The sequence below is a fragment of the Telmatherina bonti genome (genome assembly GCF_933228915.1).
Source record: "Telmatherina bonti genome assembly, chromosome: 1".
NCBI classification, from domain to species: domain Eukaryota; kingdom Metazoa; phylum Chordata; class Actinopteri; order Atheriniformes; family Telmatherinidae; genus Telmatherina; species Telmatherina bonti.
The window spans coordinates 35,664,089-35,683,814 of record NC_136619.1 but is presented as its reverse complement, the minus strand read 5'-3'; the positions used below and the strand labels follow the sequence as shown (position 1 = coordinate 35,683,814).

At 36.6% G+C, this 19,726-nt stretch overlaps 2 protein-coding genes across 2 annotated transcripts in view; one reads left to right on the top strand and one right to left on the bottom strand.

Moving 5' to 3' along the window:
- Positions 1 to 167: 167 nt before the first annotated feature.
- Positions 168 to 13,255, bottom strand: cfap70 (cilia and flagella associated protein 70; the record flags this gene model as incomplete). The annotated part of the gene is made up of 23 exons (XM_079264647.1): positions 168 to 278; positions 1,913 to 1,960; positions 2,449 to 2,550; positions 3,452 to 3,541; positions 3,938 to 4,099; positions 5,178 to 5,330; positions 5,454 to 5,596; positions 5,775 to 5,972; positions 6,450 to 6,565; positions 6,872 to 7,005; positions 7,190 to 7,318; positions 7,434 to 7,565; positions 7,672 to 7,854; positions 7,939 to 7,999; positions 8,493 to 8,584; positions 8,689 to 8,775; positions 8,979 to 9,131; positions 10,316 to 10,453; positions 10,710 to 10,782; positions 11,161 to 11,255; positions 11,456 to 11,638; positions 11,785 to 11,973; positions 13,238 to 13,255. The coding sequence occupies 23 exons, from the start codon at positions 13,253 to 13,255 to the stop codon at positions 168 to 170; spliced, it is 2,790 nt and encodes a 929-aa protein (XP_079120773.1).
- Positions 13,256 to 15,303: 2,048 nt separating this feature from the next.
- Positions 15,304 to 19,726, top strand: part of ddb1 (damage-specific DNA binding protein 1) — a 49,045-nt gene continuing 44,622 nt past the window's right edge. Inside the window, exons 1-5 of the mRNA XM_079242634.1 lie at positions 15,304 to 15,439; positions 17,173 to 17,321; positions 17,746 to 17,862; positions 17,972 to 18,193; positions 18,333 to 18,447. Coding sequence (XP_079098760.1) covers positions 15,379 to 15,439; positions 17,173 to 17,321; positions 17,746 to 17,862; positions 17,972 to 18,193; positions 18,333 to 18,447 — 664 coding nt within the window. The 5' untranslated portion in view covers positions 15,304 to 15,378. The remainder of the gene's footprint in view (positions 15,440 to 17,172; positions 17,322 to 17,745; positions 17,863 to 17,971; positions 18,194 to 18,332; positions 18,448 to 19,726) is intronic.

The following is a 19,726-nucleotide window of genomic DNA, read 5'->3' as shown; positions in this document are numbered from 1 at the left end:
GCTGTTTTGTACATCTGTGTGTTCTCTCCCTAAAATCTTAACTCATTCTGTGCACTTGAACTACTCAGTTCATCACTTCACACATGTTTGAAATATAATAAAATGTGTTTTAAAACATTGTACAATAGCTTCTCTTTTGTGTTTATGAAATGTTTTTTATTGTATGATTAATCTTCCGCTCCAGTGCTGGTTTTGAAGCATGATGTCAAATGACTGAAGTGAAGCTGATCCTTCAGCTCACAGATCTCTTTGAGGAGGGATTCGTCCTGCAGGTTGAACTGTAAACCAAGAAGACAAGTATTTATTAGCTAGGATGTAGTATTTATTCCCTCAGATCTTTGATTATGCCAGGTTATTTATTTACTGAAACTGTATGTGTTTGTCAATATTAAATTCTGTTTCTTAATTCTGTCACCTGAAAGCATTTTAAATATACCAGTCAGTCTAATTACAAATAGTCCAATTCAGTCCGATTCAGATCTAGTTAATTGTTATTCAGTTAAAAAGATTTCTAACTAAAATCAATGTAATTCCGCCCAAACCTTTTCCAATTGGATGTCAATTCACAGAAAGTACACTGTCAGAAATAGGATTACAGTAGGAGTATATTTTGTTTCCTGGGGTAAAGTCTCACAGCTGGACCCTTATGGTCACTATTTGTACCCACCTGAGAGCCTGAAAGCTACATTTATGTTCTAAAGTATTAAACGGTATGTTAGGGTGCAGTATCAGGAGATAGTCTTTGTTGAGAAAAATAAAACAAAGACAGTAAGGGTCAAATAAGAATTCTTCATAGGTGAAGGTTTTACAGTTTCCCTAAACAGACAAGGCAGATGATTATAAATGGCTGTATAGTTGTGCAATTTTGAGGAAGGAAAAAGATGTTTATATGTAAATTTAGAAGTGTGTGGTTTTTTTTTTTTTTTTTATGATTTAACATACCATGGCTATAGCTAAAGAAGCACAGTTGTCTGCCAGTCAGAAGGTTGTTGGTCTGAGCCCAGCTTTACCCACCCCCTCACCTGGGGACATTTCTGAACTAGACACTGAACCATACTTCCTGTTTTGGCATATGTGTGTGTGTGATAGAGAAAAAAAATTATTAACCTTTTGGGCTTTGGTGGGAGACATTTTTCTACTTTTAAGATGGTCACGCTGGTCTTCACAAGGAATAAATTGCAAAGGTACAACAAGTATGTTTTTCTGAGAGGGTAGTTAAACTATTACTTAATCATGCATGACTACAGAGGAAACATTTATTTCTTTAATAATAAAGCTATGCAAGCTGTCACCCCTTAAATGCAGATTTAAGATGTGCCTGCATGTGAAAATGTATTTGTCTGTTTCCTATCTGTTATTCCCTTGTGGATATCACCAGAATAGCTATAAGCAGAAAATTCAGAAAACCATCCGGTAAGAAAATAAATAAATACAACAGTAATACAGCAGAAAATTAACAGCAAGTGTAAACATGTAAGTTTTATAAAAAGATTTTTATTTGAGCACATCTGTAAGTTCAGGTTAAAATCTAGGGGATTGAATGCAAAAGAGAGCGAGTCAGCTCCAACGATGCGACTGGTCAGAGCTCTGTAAGCCTCACCGGGGATATCTTTTAGCCGCAGTTTGACAGGTGCAGCCGTGTAAGACAATTAGGATAATAAATCCTGTGCAACCAAAAACTCTCACGCTGCTACAGCAAGGCCAGTCAGGGTGGAGTTAAACTTTAATTATCAGATGATTTTAACAACTAAATAAAAAAATCATTTAAAACTACTCTAGAATATCTAATTGGTTACTTCTGTACTATGACATTAAATACATATTTTACAGCATTATCAACTATTTATAAATCACCAACTATCCCCTCTTTACTTTCAAAGCAAAATGATTGAAAAGCATGAGACAAACTTACCTTTGTTGCATGTTTTAGCAACTGCTCGGCTTCCTCTTCTCGGCCAGACTGAAAACAAAGAATGATCAGATGGTTAATCCAGCTCTGCAAATGCTTGTTTAACTATGTCCCAGTTCAGCAGAGTTCTTTTCTGAACAAACCTACCTTAGGGCTAAGCTGACTTTACTTTTCCTTTTTGAAGAAATTAATTCAAAAGTTGGCAGTTTTTTGAAGACAGCAGTAAGGCCGATCAATCAGAAAGGCAATGTAAGATACTATAGATTACTTTATCTTCTGATTAGACTCAAGAGTTTATTCTGTGCCTTAAAATGAACATGTTTATTTCTCTATAACAGTTTATGGATTCATCCACAAGCTTAGAATCTAATGTAACCAAAATCATACCAGGTGCGCTCTCATCTTTGGGTAACCAAATGGAAATTACTTATAGCATAATTTCTAAGAATATGACCTGTTGGCTCATATTGTGTCTGGATTAAAACTTTTTATAGGAGACAGAATGTGAACTGGGACACACAGTGGATGTAATTACTTACCCTGAGGCAGATTAAAGACAGGTAAGCCCACACTTCTGCATTCTCAGTGTTTAAATGGTTGGCTTCAGTCAAAGCTTCCTCAGCTACAGACAACTCTTCCAACTGCACAAACAAACACAAGTTCAGCCTGAGATTAAAAAAAGATAAAAGATTGAAAAGGTTTCCAACAACTTCTTTTTATCAGCAAGATCAGAAACTGTTGCAGCTCTAAGAGTAATGTGGGCTTTGTTCACAAAAATGTTAAGGCAGAATTTAACCTCACTGTAAAAATCATACAAAGTTGAACTCTTTGGAGACACAGTGATGGGGTTCAATTTCTTCAATTCAGTTTCATTTTAGCTCTATGTATGCAACGTCACTTCACAACAATGTCATCTCAGGGCACTTTACAGACACAGCCATACGAGCCAGTTCATAATAAATAGCCTGGTTAAAGAAAACCAAGAGATTGCATCGAATCTTGACTTCGATCCAATCCCCCATTCCCATCACGCACGAGGCTGATATAAACAATAACCTCTAAAGGAAACATTATTAACCTTTTGGGCTTGGTCATCCTATGAGCAAGTTGTGGCAAATAAACATGTATTTTACTCAGTCTACCTTCCAACAAGTAGTTCACAGATTCAGGAACTTTGAAAGAAGACGTTGGTCCTGGAGGCTGCTGTCCAGCAGATTTTGGATGTTTTCTGCTGTCACACATCTGAATCAACATGCTTGGCTAGAATTTCACAACAAGCAGTTGAAGAGATGAATTTAACTTGAATCAGGTGTATTGGCTCATCTACAACATGAAGCGTTGTAACCCTCTACAACTGGAGCTGGATACTCCTGATGTATACCAGTCCAGGCTAAAATAATCACTGTAGATTAAGTAAACAGTTATTTCTGACCAGCTGCCAATGCAATATCCTGGTGACTTGTTACATACCTTTTTTAGGAAGAAACTGAAGGATTTTAAAAACTTAATAAAGTTTATTATTAGTTTTAGGTGAAATTTTACCCTGTAACAGGCTGTGCCCAGGCCCAGCCAGGTCAGGCAAGACGGAGACTGCTCACAAGCTTGCAGGTAGACAACTTTGGCTTCCTCAAACTGAAAGAAAAAAGGAACACAAGGAAAAAAAAAAACACAGCAGCTCAGCTATGAATTGGAATCCTTAATACTGATAAATCATTCAAATCAAACGTGCATTTATAGTTTCCATAGCACAATGCTCTTAATAACAAATTCACATACTTAAAAGCAACTTTGTCATTCATACGATGCAAATTTAAGAAAAACACAATGTGCTGAAGAACCCAATCATACCTCAGGATTTTGGCAGATTTATCCTTCATAGGAAAACTAAAGGCTGCTTTATTACAAAGTTTTTCCAAAATACAGGTGGAGGCAACAGCTGTCCCTATGAGTAACATTTATGTTTAATTTCCTGATAATTCAGCAGCACATACAGTAAACTGTCCAATGAGAATTTTCTGAATATTTGACCTTTTCCTGCTTGAGGTAGATAGATCCCAGGCGGAGGAAGACGATGTGACAGTCTGATGGCTGCTGCTGTAAGATCAGACTCCATTCATAGCTATCACGTGCTTCAGTGAGGGCACCTTGTAGGAAGTGACAGTGAGCATTCAAAGCCCAGAGATCTGCATCCTGCATGGATAATATAGAGGATATTTTTAAGGTTAGTGATTTTTAGAGGTGCTTGTTCAATCTGGTTTAACTTGGCCACTGCTTCGTGGTCACATTGACATAAAAAAATGTTTGACAAAAAAAAGACAGGAAGAAAGAACGAACGAATTAATGACTGGCTTTTACCAGTTTGATTAACCCTTTCATGCATGGGTTAAAAAAAAACAATGCAACAATTATTTAAATACAGTATTTTACCTCTACAGACATATGCAATGATTGTGTGTTTACATTATATTAAACTATATCATATATTTATTTGTATTGGATGACTCAGTAACATTCACTGAGGTGGTTTATTTGAAAAAATACCATCCTCATTCATGAATATGCAGGAAAAAAGCTTGTAAATAGGTGTCCACTATCTGGCCACTATGCACGAAAGGGTTAATTCCATGAGTTGGTAAAACTCATAAAAAGCTATTAAATTCTTAAATACTATCAAATTCAAATGGAATTTTTTTAAAATTCATTTTTGCTTTTTCAGAACCAACCAAAGTGCATAACATTTGTGTTCAGTGGACCATAACATTTTCCTATTACACAGGTAGCTTACCAAGAAAACCAAAGGCTGTTGTTGAGGAACACTGAGCCAATGAAAGTAAATTTTTACAAGTGAGGAGCATTTTGTTTTATGGAGCATTTACATTAAATTGTTACAAGAATATTTTAAACACCATTTTAATGCAAGTTTGCAGCATGTATTTCCCCCATACATGTTGATAGGGTGGCAAGGAATACAGAATGTGGTTTTGTAGGTAATTATCATTTTCAAAAATTAGAAATATCCTTTGTAAATGTAACATCAGCACATATTGTTTGAAATATATATTGACGATAAAAATTTTTTTTAAAAAAACAGAAAAAAACATGCTTTATACTGCAGATAGTTGCAGAAGACTGGTGTCTTTACAAGCTCAGATTAGAAAAGGGCCAGGATGCAAATACTTGCAGAAGTCGATGTGTTAAATTACAGCTCACACACAAAACACCAAACTACATGTGACATTCTCTGTCCAGTCTTAATGCAATGGAGTACCTGATCTCTGAGAGACAGTGCTTCCTTCAGGGTGGCTGCAGCATTGCAGTATTCACCTTTGAGTAGCTGCAACTGACCCAGATGAATGAGGTAGGAGACACTGCGGTCACTTTCAGGACACAACAGCTCCTGGGACAAAGCATATTCTGCCATCTGTCAAAGCAACACACAGAATACTGAAACCAAATAACACCCACATATTGCCACAAATATCTATCTATCTATCTATCTATCTATAGATACATATGAGTGTAAATCACAATAAGAACTGTATACCTGCAGGGCATTGTTCTGCAGCAGGAACTGGACCGTCTCTGTGTAAATGGTAGAGGTGAGTTTAGCTGGAGCTGATATAGAGCTGTCATTCTGTGCCTGAGGCTCTGTGTGCTGCACTGTATCCTGTTTAGGTAACTCTGAGTCTGGAAGAAACAGCATCAAAACTGTCAGGATACTTTGGCTCCAGTGGTCTATAATCACTGGTAGATACACTAAGATGAAAAAATACCCTAGAGATAGGCAGAAACTAGTTTATTATCAGGTGCTCCTTGTTGAAAGAATTAATCTAAATCATGACAATAATCATAATATTCATTTCACCTTGCTCAGCAACAGGAGACTGTGAAGACAAGACTGTCTCTTCCTCCTGCTGCTGGACCTTCTCATTGTTTTTGTCCTCCTTGTCTTTCTCCTCCTCTTCAATGTGCTTCTTTGCTTCCTCCTCCAAAAGCAGCATTTTGGCCTCCAGAAATGCCCTCTCAGCCAGGATGTATTCATTCTGGCTCTCATGGAGCAAACCTTGACAGCAGGCCCAGAAATGTAAAATTGAAACTATGCTGCACATTTCCCAGAATGTATCACACTGTTTCACTAATCCGGGCTCTGTGGATATTACCGATTTATAAAGTTAACAATCACAAATTATAATACCTCATACAAAGCATAAAGTATTATGCATATATATATATCTGCATATCTATCTATCTATCTACCTATATATATATATATATATATATATATATATATATATATATATATATATATATATATATATATATATATATATATATATATATATATATATATATGAAAATGCATTCTATGCATATGATGCAATTTTTTTTTTTTTTAACTAATGCAGAAATAGAATAAATGAAAAAAGAACAAATAGTAAATAATAATAACTTTAAAAAGCAATCATAAGAAGAGAGCACAGTGTTAGAAGCAGCAGTCGGGGTAAACATCAACGAGAAGGAGTCTTGATATTCATCTCACCCAGCAGGGTCCAGGCTGTGACACTGGGTGGGTCAACACTAATAGCTCGCTCCAGGAAGATCTGGGCTTCTTTGTAACGCTCAAACATCACTGCCAAGACCCCACACATCATCAGGCTGAAGAAGACCAGGATGGAGAAACAAATTATTTTGTTAACTTACAAGATAAACAAGTTTATAGATTCAGTCACATTCATACAAAGCTAGTCAGTTTACATATTTTGTTTCAGGAAGAGGTGGTAGAGTAAAGGTAGCAATAACTGTAAAGGAAATGGTTAATTAACAGCAGAAATAAATTCTTTACCATGCAGCTGTACAAACCAGAGGTCACTTGTTTCTTTTATGCGTGGAATAATTTGCTTGACATAAACTTTCATATTGTCAGATATTTTGTGTGTGCAGTGTAGCTGGAACATTTCCAACCTGGGCTGGTGAGCTTCCTGGACAGATACAGCATCATAAAAACACTCTTTCGCCTTCATGTAGTCTCCAGTCAACATGTGCAGGCTTCCCCATTCACACTTGTAGGACGGCTCATCAGGATGCCTCACCACTAGCTGAAGATAAACAAATCAGATTTTACTAAAAACATATCAGGACTCATCTGGAAATTAACTGGCTGTCAGTCTTGACTGTCTTATTGATCTTCTTATCATTAATATCACAAAAAAATTGCTACAAAAAAAAACCTACAAAAACAAGTCAATAATTGACTTTCAGCAAGTTCTGTTGTTTTTCTACCTCTAGAAAATACCGAGCAGCTTTCTGATAATTCCCAGTAAACTGTGCCTCCCTGGCAAAATGCCTGAGCAGAGAAGAATGTAGGGAGACTTCATCTATGGAGTCTTCTTCAACATCATCGGAGTAGATCTGGTGTAGAGGAGATGATTGTAAAAAGAACAAAACACAAATCAAATAATAAAAAGTGGCTGGATGGTAATGTCCTTACACTGTAGCCCTGCATGAGTATGTTTATGTTTGCTACCTTGTCCAGAGCTACGTGCATCTCATCCACCAGGTAAACATACAGCTTGCTCACAAATTCCTTTAGCTCCTGAGGGTCAGTGATTGGTTCTGTCCGCTGCATCTTGTCACGTACAATCCTCACCACTGCATGCTATTTTGCCAAAAACACACAAACTCATGTGGTGTGTTTTTGGTATGCGAGCCACCATTGCAGAAAAAACTACCTTCATGAAGTCCTTTCAAGTTTTTGTTCTAACCTTTATCTGCTCCTTGAAGGCAAAATATCTTCCAGAGACATTCAGGGATCCCCTCAGTTCAGTCAACATTTGTTCTCGGCTGAGTTCTTGTGGCAGCATGCAATATGCTCCATACAATTCCTCATACTGCTCTGAAATCGTTTCCACTGTGTTCTCTACCTGCCTGTGGAAGCCCAGCACTGCCTGCAGGGAGAACAACAGAATGTGGAGTGAGAAGCCCTCCCCGGTTGTGCTATTTATCTTGTGTGTGTCCATGTGCATGTTTACTCTTTCTGCTCTGCTAGGACCTGCTGGAGGTGGAGGTCTCGGAGGAATCAGCGCTTTTACTCTGTAGGTAATTTAGAAAAAAAAAAAAAAAAAAAAACCATTTCTTTTTGCTTTAGTGTAAACAGAGCACCCTAAAGGCATCTCATAAATGTAACAAACAGTACAACCGGGTGTCTTTCATAACCAGGCTACAAAAAAAAAATTGGCAATAAATCAAATACAATTAAAGTTATCCAAATATTCACATGTCTTTAGGCAAACAGGGAAAGGGTGAAAAGAATAATTCTGGTGCCACAACATCAGATCTATTCTGGTAAAGCTGCCAGTCAAAAGGAAATAAAGGATTTTGTTGTTGGTTATTTTGGCAAATCCTGTTTAACTTCCACTAGTAATTGCACGCAGTATTACTAAAGAGTAAGTTTTTTCAGAAGACTAAACTTTTTATGAACTAGTTACCTTTTAAAAGATTCATATCATATTGAATGTTATTGTAAGAAGTCTGACTCAACTCTCATCACCACATGATTTATGTAATATATTATGTAAGACTTTACCTTCTGTTCAGCTCCTCTGGAGATATTTTAGGTATCAGCGGTTTCTCCAAGGCTATATCAATGACAATATAGGTTCTGGCCTCTGTGTACATCTGTTATTAACAAAGACATTTAACATTGGCAAACTTGTTTGCAGTAAATGGTAATCGTTATGTTTGTGTAAGCAGAGCTGTGACGTTGTTCAGTGGAAGCTTACATTTCCCTCAGCATTGACTTTTGGGTCAGCTTCTGCCAGGTTTTTGGTGCCATCAGCTACATTCGTTCTGCTCTGATTGACAGTTTGCTGGCATATGAAAGAAAATAAATGAAAGGATTCACATTTTACAATACTCACTGAAATTGTGATGAATTAAGAAAGAGGTGAAAGGCTCGTTTTGTAAGGTTTTTTATCAAACAAAACTCAAATATGCAATATTTTGAGATACTTGTTTCTTGTCTGAGCAGCTGTTAATAATAATCTTTTCTAATTCTTAATACATGTCTGACCTCTTTGCCTGGCTCTTTGTCCCGGACACCTTTGTTGCTCGCATCGTAGTTCTTCCCTCCTTTTTTGGGAGTTCCAGCAGAAGTGACTTGAGCTTTGGCCTGGTTGGCTGCTATCTTTGCCTGCTTCTTTATCACACTGACACTTCGTTTAGCCTTTGAATGCAAGATTGACAATCTCAGTTCAGACAGTCTTAACAAAACAAACAGCTGGACAACTATTCTATGTATTTAGAAAGATTTTCAGTAACGTATTTACCGTATTCTCCGGACTATAAGTTATAGGTTTATTTTCATAGGTTAGCTGTTCCTGCGACTTATATTCCGGAGTGACTTATACATAAAAAAATATGTGTAGTTTCACAGACAGCAACAAGAAGGCACTCTAGACTTATGCACAGATATCTACTACTCTTTAACAACTAAAAATTTAAACAGTAAACATTAGCTTAGAAAGACAACTGAGAACAACTGAACACAAATGCCCCTTCTAAAAGAAAATCATATTCTGCAGACTACAAGCTGCAAGTAGTGAAATTTGCAGTGAAAAACACTAACCGAGCAGTAGATAGAAAGCTGGAGTAAGTGAAAAACTTGTTGGGGACTGGCGTAAAGCGGAGGCTACTCTTACTGTGATGAAGAAAACAAAACAAAAAAAAAGCTAATTGCAGGCTCAAAGCTAGATGGCCACAGCTAGAGGAAGGAGTTCACCAGTGGGTGCTTCAACAATGTGCTGCAGGGAGAGGCTTGTCAACGGTGGAGTTACGTCTCCACACGGAGTTTGCAGAGTTGTTCAGAAGTGACACAGAGGACGAAGAATTCAATGAATTTATTGATGTGGAGTGAAATTGCGTGTTATTAATTACAGTAAAGGTACACTTGTTTTGTTCTTTAGGCTATCATTATGTAAAACTGTTTATGTTACATAAACACTGGACACCTTTTCTGTTCATGTTTATTTTTTGTGTAGCTTCATAGAGTTAGCATACCTTACACCTATTCAGCCCGTTCACTATTCTTTAATTAATGTTACAACTTGCCTTCCAAGATGACTTAATGTCTGTTTTCGGTCGAGTACTTTGTTAAATAAATTACCCACAAAAAATGCGACTTATTTTAAAGCTTACAACCAATACTTAACATATGGAGACAACAAATATAAAAAATAAATAAATAAAAAAACACTTTGGAAAGTCTGCTCGTAGAGGACAAAAAAATCTAGAAGGTTCTCCAGTAAAATACAGATGAAATTGAGTTTTGTATAAAACATTCCATGTCTGAACTAAAACTATAGAAGAGAAATATGAAAGCAAATAGGTTCTTTTTGCTTTTTGTATGACCTTGCTCAGCAACACAGCCTCGTAGTAGGGCTGAACGCTGTACGCTCCTCTGATGCGGCTGACTCCAGGATACAACAACCGCCCCACGTCCACAAATGCCACACCATGGAACGGGAGCTCTACGTTCTCATCACCTAACTATATAAACACACAAGAACAATTACACCAAATAATTGCTGCCAATGACTGGATGAATGTGTGATCCTGTCATCTGTCTTTAAGCTATAAAAGCATTTGGCATGGTACATGAACTTAAGAAGGTGAACTATTCATCAGAGGCTCTTCTCAAGCCTCTCATTCGCTTTCGCTAACTTAATTACAATCACTCAAGACTAGACAGCTAACACTGCAGGACCAATAGAGGACTGACAAGGGGCTAGAAAATATGACAAACCTTTGCCAGCGGAACCATCGACCTCATAATCTCCACTGGCCACAGTCTACTCTCATTGATCCTCTGTCGCAGCCTGAAATAATAGTATTATTTACACACACCTTAATTACCTGCCCGGGTTTTTCCAATAAGCACCCCCTTGTTTGCCAGTATTTGTTGTGAGGAAATACGTTTTTTTTATATATATCAAATCAAATCAAATTTCCCTTATAAAGTATATTTTATACACTTTTAACTTTTAGCTTCTCTCTCTTTTACTGAATATCAATATAGAAATAAATATCTGGCTTGACGCTACATGACATCCTCTTTCACTGCACAAATACACCTGGAAATAATTGTGCATGCAGCATACTATTAAGATACTACTGACTGATATTCCTTTTGCAGATTCACTTGCCAACAAAGAGGATAATCATTTGTAGAGCAGTGGGCTGTATATGCAGCTCACCTTGATGTTCCTCCTTTATCCAGCGAACAGCTAATCTCAGCATCCCAGCTCACCCTGTTCTTCGTCATCTCTGCCTCAATACGAAATGCCCGGTCCTGTGGGAACATTTACATCTCCAACCATGTAACTGACCATGCTCCCATCTTCTATAGTGACAGATATATATAATTAGTCACCAGCTAATCCAGATTCCACATTGGCATTAGCTACAAGTCTGGCCACATTTTGGCAAATGAAAGGTATTTATTTACAGCTAACACATTTGCCTACACATACAAGCTGCAGTTTTGGTTACCTCTGAGCTAGTCAGTTCCCCATCCTCTTTGTCGATGAGCTCTGGCTGGAAGAGGGCTCCTGGCAGGGGGCAGTTACCAGGTACTGCTGTGGTTTGGTGGAGCCTCTTCCCTTGTTGGTTCTTGAGTTCCCTTTGTCTGCTTGCTCTCAGCTGCCCTTCGCAGAACATAAGTATCTGATCTTGCTGGGTGACAGAACAATAACACACCCGAGCTGTTTAGACATCCAAATTTGGTATTAGGGTTATGCAAGAAATCCTGCGTGACAGTCAAAGCTACTTAATAAGAAAAGCCCCAAGAGACTACAAAAAGAAGAAAACATAAAACTCACTTCTGCAGTAAGAGGAACCTCAAGAGCAGCAGTGTAAGTGAAGGGGCTGGGAGCAGTGCCTGAAGGCAGCGGCCATGCATCGGGGACAGAGTAGGCTGACTCCACTGTGACTTTCAGGAGGTTGGAGGTGGAGAGTTCAGCCTCAGACAGAACTGAATCTGGGACACTGGCACAGACATCTGGGGAAAGCTGTTAAATAAAAGGGGGCCAAATGATGTGATGCATTTACAGTTTATTACATTTTATTTAATTTTTTTATCATAAATTTGGCTTAAATTGTAGGCTAATTATATTGACACAATAAAATGTCTATGTATAGATAATTTTTCATTCTTTTCCTTCCCTCAGTGACATTTATTTTTGTGCTTCCTTCAGTGATGTTCATCGAAAATTTGTCAGTTGTGAAATTATCAAATAAAATATCACATAAGCTTTTAATATTCTGGGATATTGACTGCAATCAAATTATTAAGAATATGTATCAATTTATCTCATACGTTGAATACATTTTTAAAATAAATATTTCCTTTGTTTTCATTACATATAGCTAAAGGTTTATGCTATTCCAAATACAAGCAGACTTCTCATCTATGCTCTGTTTCATCCCATAGTTTGCAACAAGTTTTTACATAAAGCTATGTTAGAGAAATGTCAGTCAATGATTTAATCAACATAATTTGTATTTCAGTTCAAATTGGTATCATTTTCAAAGTTGTCATTTTACCCCTAAAACAAGCGTGATATAACTCTCAAGTAATACTGACTGGCTAAACGGTGTTAAACCTGAGTTACACAGTCTTTTCCATACAAACTTCTCATAAACTGTAGTTCCAATTCAGTAAGCCATACGACCTGTCCATTGATTTTTCAAAACCCTTCACTCGTTTTGTTTAATAAATAACCACAGAAACACAGAAGCTTGTTTCCATGGCGACTGTCTATGTTCGTGGTATGTTCAAAGACCCTCGTAAAATATATGACTCTCGTCACAGACGGGTCTATTTAAAAAATGGGGGGATACAGAATTAGACGACACAAGTTATGAAACTGTAAATAACAGTCACAGGAGAAAATATTAATAAATAATGAGAAACCTTGTCAAAAACACAACAGACTGCAAGAACTTGACAATTGTTGCTGATGCTGCTGGTGTTTAGTCGGCGGTGTAGCATACCACAAGTACAGTTATAGGTTTATCTGTCACTTTAGGCTTTTATTTCGAAACAGCATACCAATTAAGCCTAACCCAAGCTGTTCCCCTAACCCTAAACCAAAAAAGACATCATAGAATAAGTTAATTTTAGTAAGCTGCGCTTCGTTTTGCCACATTTGACGGTGCACATTAAGCAGAGGTATGCAACTGTGATGAGTTTCCCAAACTGGCTATGACGTTGAGGGGAATGTTTGCTAAGTTCCTGTTGGTTTACTTTCTTAAAACATAATTTAACTTTACCGGGTGATTTCCGTCCATCCCATTTGTTTTTAGGGCGAGGTTTTTTTCAACAGTTTTGTCAGATCTCTCCACCGTCGAGTTTAATAATAACCGACTGTTTGTTAAACGACGTCTGCAGTTACTTTCAGTTAATGTCTGAGACGCAGAGGCTCGTCTCCATGGCGACACTCTGGGTGGTTCATTCAAAGAGCCTTGGAAAATATTAAACTGTCGTTTAGATGATTAATAAACAAACAAACAAACAAACAAAATAAGATACAATAGGAGTCTAATGAATCAACAGAAATGCTGTCAAACATTTTACTAACTATGCAGGAACTTAATCTTTTTTGAGCGGCCTAATACAGTCAATGCATAATAAACATGTTCATCTGGAAAAAAAAAAAAAAAGTTGTTTGCCTTATTTGATTTTCCCATTTGAGTTATTCATTTTTCATAAACAAGTTACACATTGTTTTATAATTTTTATTTATTTTGCTGTCTGCTTGGGTGGATGAATGGTTTTACATTCGCATTTTGGAAATAAATTGAGTTTAAAAGCAAACCTGTTACAAGTGTTCTACCCGTTCTTTTTGCAGATGGCACAAATTTAGTGGTCAAATAGAAACTTTGATTGCCTTATAAGTGAGGCTTAAGGAAGTGGTCTTAAGGATTTCTCTGACTGATTTAAAATAAACAAACTGTCCTTGAATGTAAAGAAATCAAATTTTATGATCTTCAGTGACAAGAGAAAATATAATCTAGGAAGTTCTTCCCTACCTGTTAATAAAAATGTGGTTAAGCAGGTAAAAGTTGTGAAATTTCTAGGAGTGTTAGTTGATGATAAACTTTGTTGGAAATCACATATTAACCATGTTTATACAAACATCCTGAAATCCTTTGGTAATTTAAGAAAATTTGTAAATTTTTAAATACGTATTGTCTTATTACTTTATATTATAGTCTCATTTTTCCATATATTAGCTACTGTAATATTGTATGGGTTTCTACCTACCATTCTGATCTTGAGAAACATTTGTATGTTACAAAAAAGATTTGTCAGAAGCATCACACTCTCAAATGCATGGGTTCATTCTTCGCCTCTATATCATAAACTTAACTTATTAAAAATTTATTATATAAACACAATTCAAATTTGTGTTTTTGTTTATAAAACTAGATTCAGGAGAGATCTTTTGCCTAGGTGTTTTGATCATTTTTTCATTTTGAATTCTAATATGGTACGGACACTATACCAGTGTACAGACAGTGTACCAGGCAAGCAGATAATTTCCATCTGCCAATGAATCTCTCAACAAGAGGTACATTTTTATTGAAGTATCGTGGTGCAGAGCTGTGGAATTGTCATCAATACGTGGTAAATATCTCTCGATCCTTATCAGCATTTAAATACAATTTAAAAGAATATGTGGCTTCTCTATATTATTAAAATTGGAAAGTCTAGATGCAAATGAAACAAACATTTGACTGGTGGTGTTTTAATGATCTCTGAATGCAGTGTCATATTTCTGAATGTATTATTCTATTTACTGTGGATTTACTTTTGATTTACACAATCACTACTCACACACACACACACATACACACACACCCACATGCAAACATTTTCTCTTTTTCTTTCATGTGCACACATTTACAAGGAAGCTAATTCATTACGGTATTTTTATCTTTATAGTTTATTGTATGTTTTGATATTATTGCATGTCTGATTCTATTTTCTGTTTTTTTAAATTATATGTGTAATGTTTTTGTATTATATATATATATATATATATATATATATATATATATATTTTTTTTTTTTTTTTTAATGTTAAGGTGAGATATCTCATAACCCTATAAGGTGTTTTTATCTCACCCGCACAATCGGTTTTCTTGTTGTCTTTTTCCTTTTTCTTAGATCTATGGTTTTATATTTTGCAAATAAATAAATAAAATAAATAAAAGAGTGGAAAAAAAAAACACTTACCATGCAACATCTCCTCCACAACACAGAGGGCGCTCCAACTAAAAAAAAAAATGCGCTTGCCGTTGACCTAAACTGCTAGGCTAACTGCTTCCGGGAGTTTTATTATCAATGATTTTGTCACTTGTGTGAAATTAAAACACTAGTCTGGTGTTTGTGTTTTGTTGTCGTTAAAATGTCGTACAACTACGTGGTAACAGCGCAGAAACCTACGGCGGTTAACGCATGCATCACAGGTAAATAACCGCTAGTTGTTGCAGTTTTTGCAACGATGAAACATTCACCACCTGCGTGCTAGCTGAGCTCCCGCGCTACAACCAAAAGTGCTTCACACGGGCCTGTGGTCGCAGCTAGCTGCTTTGCAAACTTAAACATTTACTTGCAAGACGTTGTGTAGTTGTGTGAATGTACATGGTAGCACACATGGATATTTTGCATGTTATAAGGTTGATTGGGTCAGTGTTTTTGTTTTGTTTGTTTGTCCTTTTGAATGCAACGATAGTTGTTTTTCTGGTTATAAATGAACGCATATCGAAATGCGTTTCCTTCTAATGACCTACACCACATCACATTTATCTGATTTACAAATGCCTGATCGTATAAAGGTTGTCGTTTCATCTAACTCGCATAAGCCTCATGAAAGCTGATACAGCAATCGGGCTTAGATGGTTTTACAGAATCATCTTAAAGACCGCGAATCTGTTGCTACACGACTAAATGTGTAAACAATTTTCCCCAAAAACTTTATGGCTAAACATAGAAATTACAACTGCACAGTTTAACAGGAGCTTTCATTTCACATTATCTTTTTAAAATGCATATATGATCTGTTTCTTTTTTCTTTCTTTTTTTATGTTTGGATTTTAACCTAAGAAAACTAACTTTTTCTGTCAGTGGCATGTGCAATTATTGATTTATTTAAGTCTAATAGCAGTAATTTCTCATTTTAACAACTCCAAAGAGCAACTTTTTTTTCTCCCTTACAAAATGCCAGTTAATATTTTGACTTGTATTTATCTTTCCTGTTGAATCACTGCCAAACTTAAAGTATACTGCTAGCATTATTAGTTGTCCCAGCTTTTTGTGAACAGAACCTGATTAATATATTAATTAGGTGATATAATTTTCACAATTTTGTGGTCAATTATAATGTAATAACGATTTGGAATTATTATTATTATTATTATTATTATTATTATTATTATTACTTTGATTAATTACATAATGGACAAGGTTAAGGTAGTTTATGTTTGAAAATGTCCTTTACAATGATTATCTTCTTTTCTGTTTTGGATGGTCTCTTCAGGGGTTGCCATCGCAGTCATCATCTCCATCTAACCATTTGCATCTTTATCTCTTATTGTCTTTTACTACATCCACAATTTTCCTCTTTAGTCTTCCTCTAAGCCTCCTGCCTAAGCATCCTTCTGAGCTATATATTTGCTATCGCTCCTCTATGCATGCACAAACCATCATACTCGGCCTCTCTGACTTTATCTCTAAAACTTTTAACGTGTTGCTCGTGTGATGTAGTCATTCTGGATTTTATGGTATCACTTCCAAAAAAAAACCCTCAACATTTTAATCTGCTACCAGTAGTTCTACCTTCTGCTTTTATCTCAGGGCCAGTGTTTCCAAACCGTACAACATCATCATTATCTTGTACACCTTTCCTTTCATTCTTGCTGATACTTTAAAAAAAAAAAAAAAAAAGTATTACACGTCACTCTTGACACTTCTTCCAACTTGTTTTAACATCATTGTACATGTGTCCTCACAGCCACACGCAGTGCACTCAGTTAAAGGGAACGTATCATGTATTTTTTAAACAAAGTGGATGCACAATGATAATCTCACACACAAATAGTTGATATTTTATTTGTTTTTATTTATTTTCTTTACTTTCTCTGCACCACTCCACCAAAACAATAGTGCAATTAACATATTTTAAACGCTGCTTTGTCTACAGGTCATTTCACCTCTGCAGAAGATCTTAATCTGCTCATTGCCAAAAATACACGTTTGGAGATCTATGTGGTCACAGCAGAGGGGCTCAGACCCGTCAAAGAAGTAGGCATGTATGGCAGAATTGCTGTCATGGAGCTCTTCCGACCTAAGGTACTGTCGGTGTTGTGCAAATAGCTGGTAAAAGGGTCAAATTGTTTTTCTAATTTTGAAAACCTAAGGGTTTGTCAGAGGAAGTGGAGATCTGCTTCTGTTTTTGATGGCCCTATAAATATGTTTTTTATATGTTTTCATAATTTTATATGTTTTTATTAAAATGTTTTATTTTTTTCTGTTATCTTTAATCATGGGAGGAGAAGGTTTCACATCAGCAGGCTGACAAATACAATCCATACCTGAATCTATATAGCGATACCATGATTTTATTACATGAAATACATTTAGGAAACAAAGTTTTTTTTAAAGGTTGTTTGTACTAATAATGTTTGTAGAGGCTCTTCAAACCAGAAGCAGTTTTTACATTTGAGCCTGTTAAAATATCTTTTACAAAAACTTAAATACTTTTGATCTTTTTCAGGGTGAAAGCAAGGACTTGCTTTTTATTCTCACATCCAAGTACAATGCCTGCATCCTCGAATACAAACAGAATGGGGAGAGCATTGACATCATCACCCGCGCCCACGGCAACGTTCAGGTGCAGTTGGCTGTGGGGTTTTACACCTGTTTGAAATCAACTACCCATGTAGAAAACACAAAAAGTACCACCAAATTTCTAAACCTGTTTTTTTTTCTCTTTTTTTCAGGATCGCATTGGCCGATCATCAGAGACGGGGATTATTGGAATTGTAGATCCAGAGTGTCGCATGATTGGTCTTAGGCTGTATGACGGGCTTTTCAAGGTGATCCCATTGGACCGTGACAACCGTGAGCTCAAGGCTTTCAACATCAGACTGGAGGAGCTGCAAATCATCGACGTTCACTTCCTGTACGGCTGCCAAGCCCCAACTATTTGCTTCATCTATCAGGTGCGGTTGAAAGAACGGCACGTTGTTGTGACTTTGTCCTTCAGAGCTGAGATTTGTGCAGTCGCCACCCTTACTTTTCAAGAATTGCCGTCCACATTTTTTACATTTTTGTCCTAATTTAAGAAACTTTACCTCATAGGACCCCCAGGGACGTCATGTGAAGACCTATGAGGTTTCTTTGAGGGAAAAGGAGTTTAACAAGGGTCCGTGGAAACAGGAGAATGTGGAGGCTGAAGCATCTATGGTCATCCCAGGTAATCGGTCTTGAAATGGGTTAACAACTTGTTCTCAGCTTCTTCAGCAACATTTTTCCTTGTTTCTAAACTGTTTAACATTGCAGAAGAATAAGACCTTAATGCAGTGGTTCCCAAACTGGGGGGCCCAGAGTAATCACAGGGGGGCGCAGCAAGGCAAAATAAAACATGGGAGTTTTTACACTGGATAAATTTGTAAAAATATCATTGTAAACGATGATAAATCAACAAAAGAGACTTCAAGAAATAAAAAAAAAAAAGCAAACTATGATGGAGTATATATGTCCTAGCTTGACCAGTAATAACAATAACCAATGGTGGGCAATAATGAGACCATAGTCTTTTGCATGGACCAAAATAGTATCATTTAATATCATGAAGTACGAAGCCAAACAAGTTATACCACCACTTGTAGACTTTTCATCCTGAACACAAAGAACAGCCTGCAGGTTACTTCAGAAATCAAGTATCCAACTATCATATTTAGCAAAGTTGTTTTTACTAAAGCAGCATTGTCTCATAGAAAACTCCCCTCATCTAAAGTAGTAGTAGTGTTTGACACGAAAGCAGAAGAATGGACAATAATACTGACACGGTTTTAATTATAGTTTCTTACAATACAGACACTAAAACTAAAGACACATTTCTTAGTATGTTTCCTTGGTTTATGTGGAGGGGGAGCTCGACATTATCGTAGTCGATGACAAGGGGGCCCTGCAGAAAAAGTTTGGAAACCACTGCCTTAATGGGCGTAATTTAATGATTTATTTCATGAAGTGAAAACTGCTTGCGTGAAATAGTTTTAGCATCATTGTTGTGACGTGTCTGCTCGTTCGTTACATTGCAGAATGTGTTATGTAAGACCAAATGTGTTGTGTCATGACTTTTTGCAGCTTGTCTTATTTTCTGCAACTGCTACCAGATTTCTTACATAATGTAATTTATTTTAAGGGGTTTTGAAAGAAGAGCTTTTTTTCTTTTCTTTTTTTTTTCTCCTGCAAACTTTGTTGCCAACAATTTACATGCAGCCTTCTGGTGCTCGTCAGATAAATTCTGCTTACAAATGACTGATGCAAAAGCCAAATGCAGTGGACAGGAAGTCAATTTAAGTATGTTATACAAGACAGTGCAGAATCTCCAAAGAGATGTACTCAGTCTTTTTACACATGTACTCTTCATAGAGCACTTACTGGAAGAGAAGTGAAGGGGTTTGTTCACAGGCCTTTCTCAGAGTGTCTCTGCCCAAGTTGCATGGAAGATAAACCCTTCTATTAGTTTT